The 4,420-nt window shown below is 37.6% G+C and overlaps 1 protein-coding gene across 1 annotated transcript; it reads right to left on the reverse strand.

The window, feature by feature from the left end:
• Positions 1-1,195: 1,195 nt before the first annotated feature.
• LOC122801186 (lysophosphatidic acid receptor 6-like) lies at positions 1,196-2,137 on the reverse strand. Its single transcript, XM_044070746.1, has one exon. It carries the CDS (start codon positions 2,135-2,137, stop codon positions 1,196-1,198), a length of 942 nt encoding a protein of 313 aa, XP_043926681.1.
• Between the last annotated feature and the right edge of the window lie 2,283 nt (positions 2,138-4,420).

A 4,420-nucleotide genomic window follows, 5' to 3' on the forward strand; every position in this document is an offset into this window, starting at 1 on the left:
AAAATACCTCTCCTGTTCCCTAACACTAAGACTCTCTGTTCATTTCCTAACCTTAGAACTCCCATCTTGCTTCCTAAACCTAAAATCCCCTTCCCACTCTCCTAACCCTGAGTTCCTGCTCACTCCCTAACTCTAAGATTCCATTCCTACTCCCTAAACCTAAAACTCCCTTCCCGACTGCTGACCTGAACTGCACTCCTACCACCTCCCACTCTCTCACACCAGCTGCCATACATCCCTTGCTCAAACTTGAATAATGTGTTCATGTAAACTGCGGCAACTGCTTGCCTGCTCATATTCTAATCTGAGTGTGAGTGGCAGCTACACGAGCTGCAAAAAGCTGGAGTCCCTGGCTTTGAGACAAGAGTCTTCATGTGCGATAGAGCTGTCAAATTCTGCTTATTGCCATTCCCTGTTAACGCTCTTTTTCAGGTGAAATACAAAATAACAGATTTCCAAAGTGGTGCGGATTTGCTTTAAGGAATTTATTCTGCAAATGTAGCTAATTTTGCTTGTATAAATACATGTCAGATTAGGGATAATTTTTAAAATAGTAAATATAGTTTTAATACTGCCAAGCTACAAGAAAGAAATAATAGTTACCATGTTGAGTTGTTCAAACAGGATGGGATTCATTAAGATTTATTTATTCTCTGAATTAGTGAGTTACTCTGGTATACAGGCAATTATACTAAGTCATTTCATTTTCACATGGTGCATTTTCTATGAATCCCTGTTGTTTTTTTAATTAACATTGATAAATTAAAGTGTTAAAAACAACACCTTCTAAGAATATTCTTTTCATTAAACTGTCTAAAGCACACATTCAAGTACAGAAAGTAACATACGTAGCTATACTCTTTTCAAATGTTTAGAGTATGTGAAGGGAAATGTTCACTACAAGCTTAACCTCTGACATGGTTACTGGACAACAGTGACCAACAGCATTATTGAGCCTTAAGAAAATCAGGAATTTAGAACACTCACTTTTTAATCTCTGAGAGGGTATTTTGTGTAGAAGGATCAGAATTAACTTGCATATCAAAGTTTACTGATTCTTAAAATTCGGTTACATGTCTTTGGAACCAGTTGACTGATGTTTGAGAGAATTCCATCTTCTACTGGTCTTGTTTTAAAATGTTAACAGCTGAAAACCAGAAGTTGTTAAACTTTGAAATGCTTCTTTTTTGATTACTTAGTTTTGTGGATTTTCTTTCTTCTCTTGCATTTCTATTTGTCTGTCTGCTTGTACTCTAAAAGTACTGGAAGCAAAAAAATAGACAAGTGGGTCAAATAAACAATTGGTGCTAGTCAAACACATAGTTACTATAAGGGCATGTGACAAGTTACCCTGGGAAGAAGTAACTAATCCAGATTTCTCCATTGCATACAAAGTTATTATGGTATGAAAAGGACAAAAACAAATGACAAATATAATTGCATTTATTGCATATAGTTTAATGACTTTATATTTGTCCACAACACCTGAATCCCACTTCCAGTTCACTAGCACTCTTATAGTTGCAGCTATGCAGAACACTGTGATGACAAATGGGAGAAAGAATCCAAAGAATGACATCCCTATAATGACCTTCAGTGCAGATTTCCAAGTGTCTGATAGATGGCATTCAAAGCAACGTGCTTCATTATTTTCATCCACTGATGTTTTATGAAATTCCCACAGAGGGAAACTAAGGATGATAATAAATGCCCACATTACAGCACAGGCAATTTTGGCAGCTTTTGGGCTCCGCAGGTTTCGTGATCTGATTGGATAAACAATAGCCAAATACCGATCCAGGCTAATCAGAGTGATTATGATAGAGGAAGAGTAGACATTGAATGAAAAGAGAGTCGCTAGGATCCTGCACACAACATCCCCAAATGGCCATCTCTTTAAAGCATAATAATATATTTTCAAAGGTAAAGACAGAGTAAAGAGAAGGTCTGAGCAAGCCAGATTGGCAATATATGTGACAGTGGAAGTCCAAAGCCTAAATTTCTGGAAACAAATCCATAACACTATTACATTTAGTGGTAATCCAAATATAAACACTAGTATGTAGGTTGTTGTGTAGAGTCCATAACGGTATTGGTGGAAAGTATCTAAAATGCATGTAGAATTATTTGCAGTCATTTACGTTGTTATACAATGTGAGTTTACTTCTTCTTGCTCTGTAGTTTTTCTCTTGAAAGGTAAGATTTTTTCCTGAATCTGGAAACCTTTTCTGTGCAGCTCACCCAACTAAAGAAGGCAATTATTATACTAAACCTTTCGTGATGGTGATGGTGGAAAGACACATAAAAAACATAGCTCACCAAATATGACTGGTATAATTTTGCTCATTCTATGAGAATTTGACAGGAAGGTTTACTGAAATAAGAGCTCAAGCTTACAGTGGTAATATTGTAAAGGAAGGCGACAGTGCATAAACCACAGTGGAGAGGAAACAGTCCTTAGATTAGTTAGTGGGGCATCATTACATTTTTAAGGTAGACCAGTAAGAATCTCATTTCTAGCAACATGTTTTCTTGCATTGGTGCTAGAATTTTACTCTGAAATGTGGCATAGTGATTAAAAATGTGAGCAAAAACTTTACAACAACCCCCTCATCATGTTTTAGTTTGTACAGTACTTGTACAATTTCTCTGTTTTATTTTTAAGTTTAGGATCTTTTCCATGCTTAGCATTTGCTTTCTCCTCATTTTTGTTTTCATTTACATAAGCATGGAATAGAAAATAAATGTTTTGCACTTCCCTAGATGACTGTTAGTACTTTAGTGCAGCATCCGTCATCTTTCTCTTACAATTTTAAACATGCCAGCAGTTAAGTCATTGGGATGACCTCCTCCCTTCAGAAAATATGTTAGGAAATGTAATTATTATTTGTATAACTATTTCCACATGCTTATCTCATTATTAATAAGGTAGTAGCAGCAAACATGCATGGATATAGAACATTTACATATAGTGCAAACATGGTTCATGCTTCTTTTATAAATCTAATTCCTGCATCATCTAATATATTTTCTTTGATCTTTGCTGATACTCAGTTCTGAAGCAAGCAGTTTTCTCACTTAAGTTCATATATGAGGTCAATAATAAAAGCAATCTTGTCAACAGACTCTAGTGTTACTACAAAACTGAAACTATCACAAACATTAAGGCCCAGGTACAGGAATCATCTAGTGAAGTCATGAAGACTGCCATCTGAATGTACTCAGAGATTTTGGCAAACCATTCTATGACTCAAAGTTGGGGGGGGGGGTTGCCCAGAGTTTTCTCAGCAATGGAAAAGAAATTGTGATCTCCACTGGGTTCATTGTTAGGAGGTAGAAAGAAGCCTTATAGAAACTCCTGAAGCAGCTGGGCATGCCATCCAATGTAGTCAGCTTAGGTCCATGTATGTAAATAAAGACACTGTAGTTTTTACATACTTCCAAGATATGAAGACTATAGGAAGAGATGAGACCCAACTGGAAAGGTTGAAGGTACTGGAAATTTCTGAAACATCATGGTTAGCAAAACCTTTTCATTGACATATGGAAGACTGTGACAGTATGTCTGGACTCTCATGTTGAGGTGGTGGTCCCCATTTTGTGAAAAAGACACAATAAAGTGTTTTAAGTAAAAGAAGGTTCACACTCCTTATCATCTCAGGGGGAAGTATATGCCAGGATACTGGAAAGGAGATTTCATCTGCTGGTTGAACCTCTGGTATAAGAAGTGCAATATGGATTATATCCTGTCTGCAGAATAGTAAATCATCTCTTTATCTTTGTATGGATAATGGTGAACTCATGTAGTTGATCGGTATAGGAGACTAGGTGTGTTTTGTGGACATAAACATGGCATATGGCAGTGCACCCTCAACTGTCTTGTGGGAGGTGATACAACACTACAGGGTCCCAGTGCCACTGGTCATCATCATTCAATCCCTGCATTTGCACAGTTTGAGTTGTATCTGGATTATCAATATTAAGTCATATGTATTCAGTTAGGTGTAAGACTCTTCCAAGGTTGTATCTTTTCTTCCTTCATGCTTTTGATTGCCATAGTCAGGATATCAAGGCACAACAAGGTTGTGAAGAGTATCAGGTTTGGGAACATATAGGCTGCATCATTGTTGTTTGCAGACCAGTGCTCTCCTTTTTTGTGCAAGTGACTGTGATCTTAAGCATGCAAAGGAATGCCTCACTACTGAAGGTGAAGTGGGTGGGATGAAACTGTTTACCTTATAATCAGAAGTCATACTCCTAAGCAGAGGCATAGCTGGATCAGCTAGATCCCTGTGCTAGTCCCTGAACTCTCCAAAGCATACGCCCCTCACATACATATGCCCCCTCCCCGCCACAGCTTTTCAATGGAAGAGAAAAGTCAGCTCTGCACAGATGCACTGGCTGTCTAAGCCAGCCACAA

The sequence above is a fragment of the Protopterus annectens genome, chromosome 4.part1, assembly GCF_019279795.1.
Source record: "Protopterus annectens isolate FY-2018-M chromosome 4.part1, PAN1.0, whole genome shotgun sequence".
NCBI lineage: Eukaryota > Metazoa > Chordata > Ceratodontiformes > Protopteridae > Protopterus > Protopterus annectens.

What these genes read in the sequence shown, in the direction of transcription:
- LOC122801186 (XM_044070746.1), bottom strand. Translation starts at nt 2,137, where the DNA reads ATGACTGCAAATAATTCTACATGCATTTTAGATACTTTCCACCAATAC.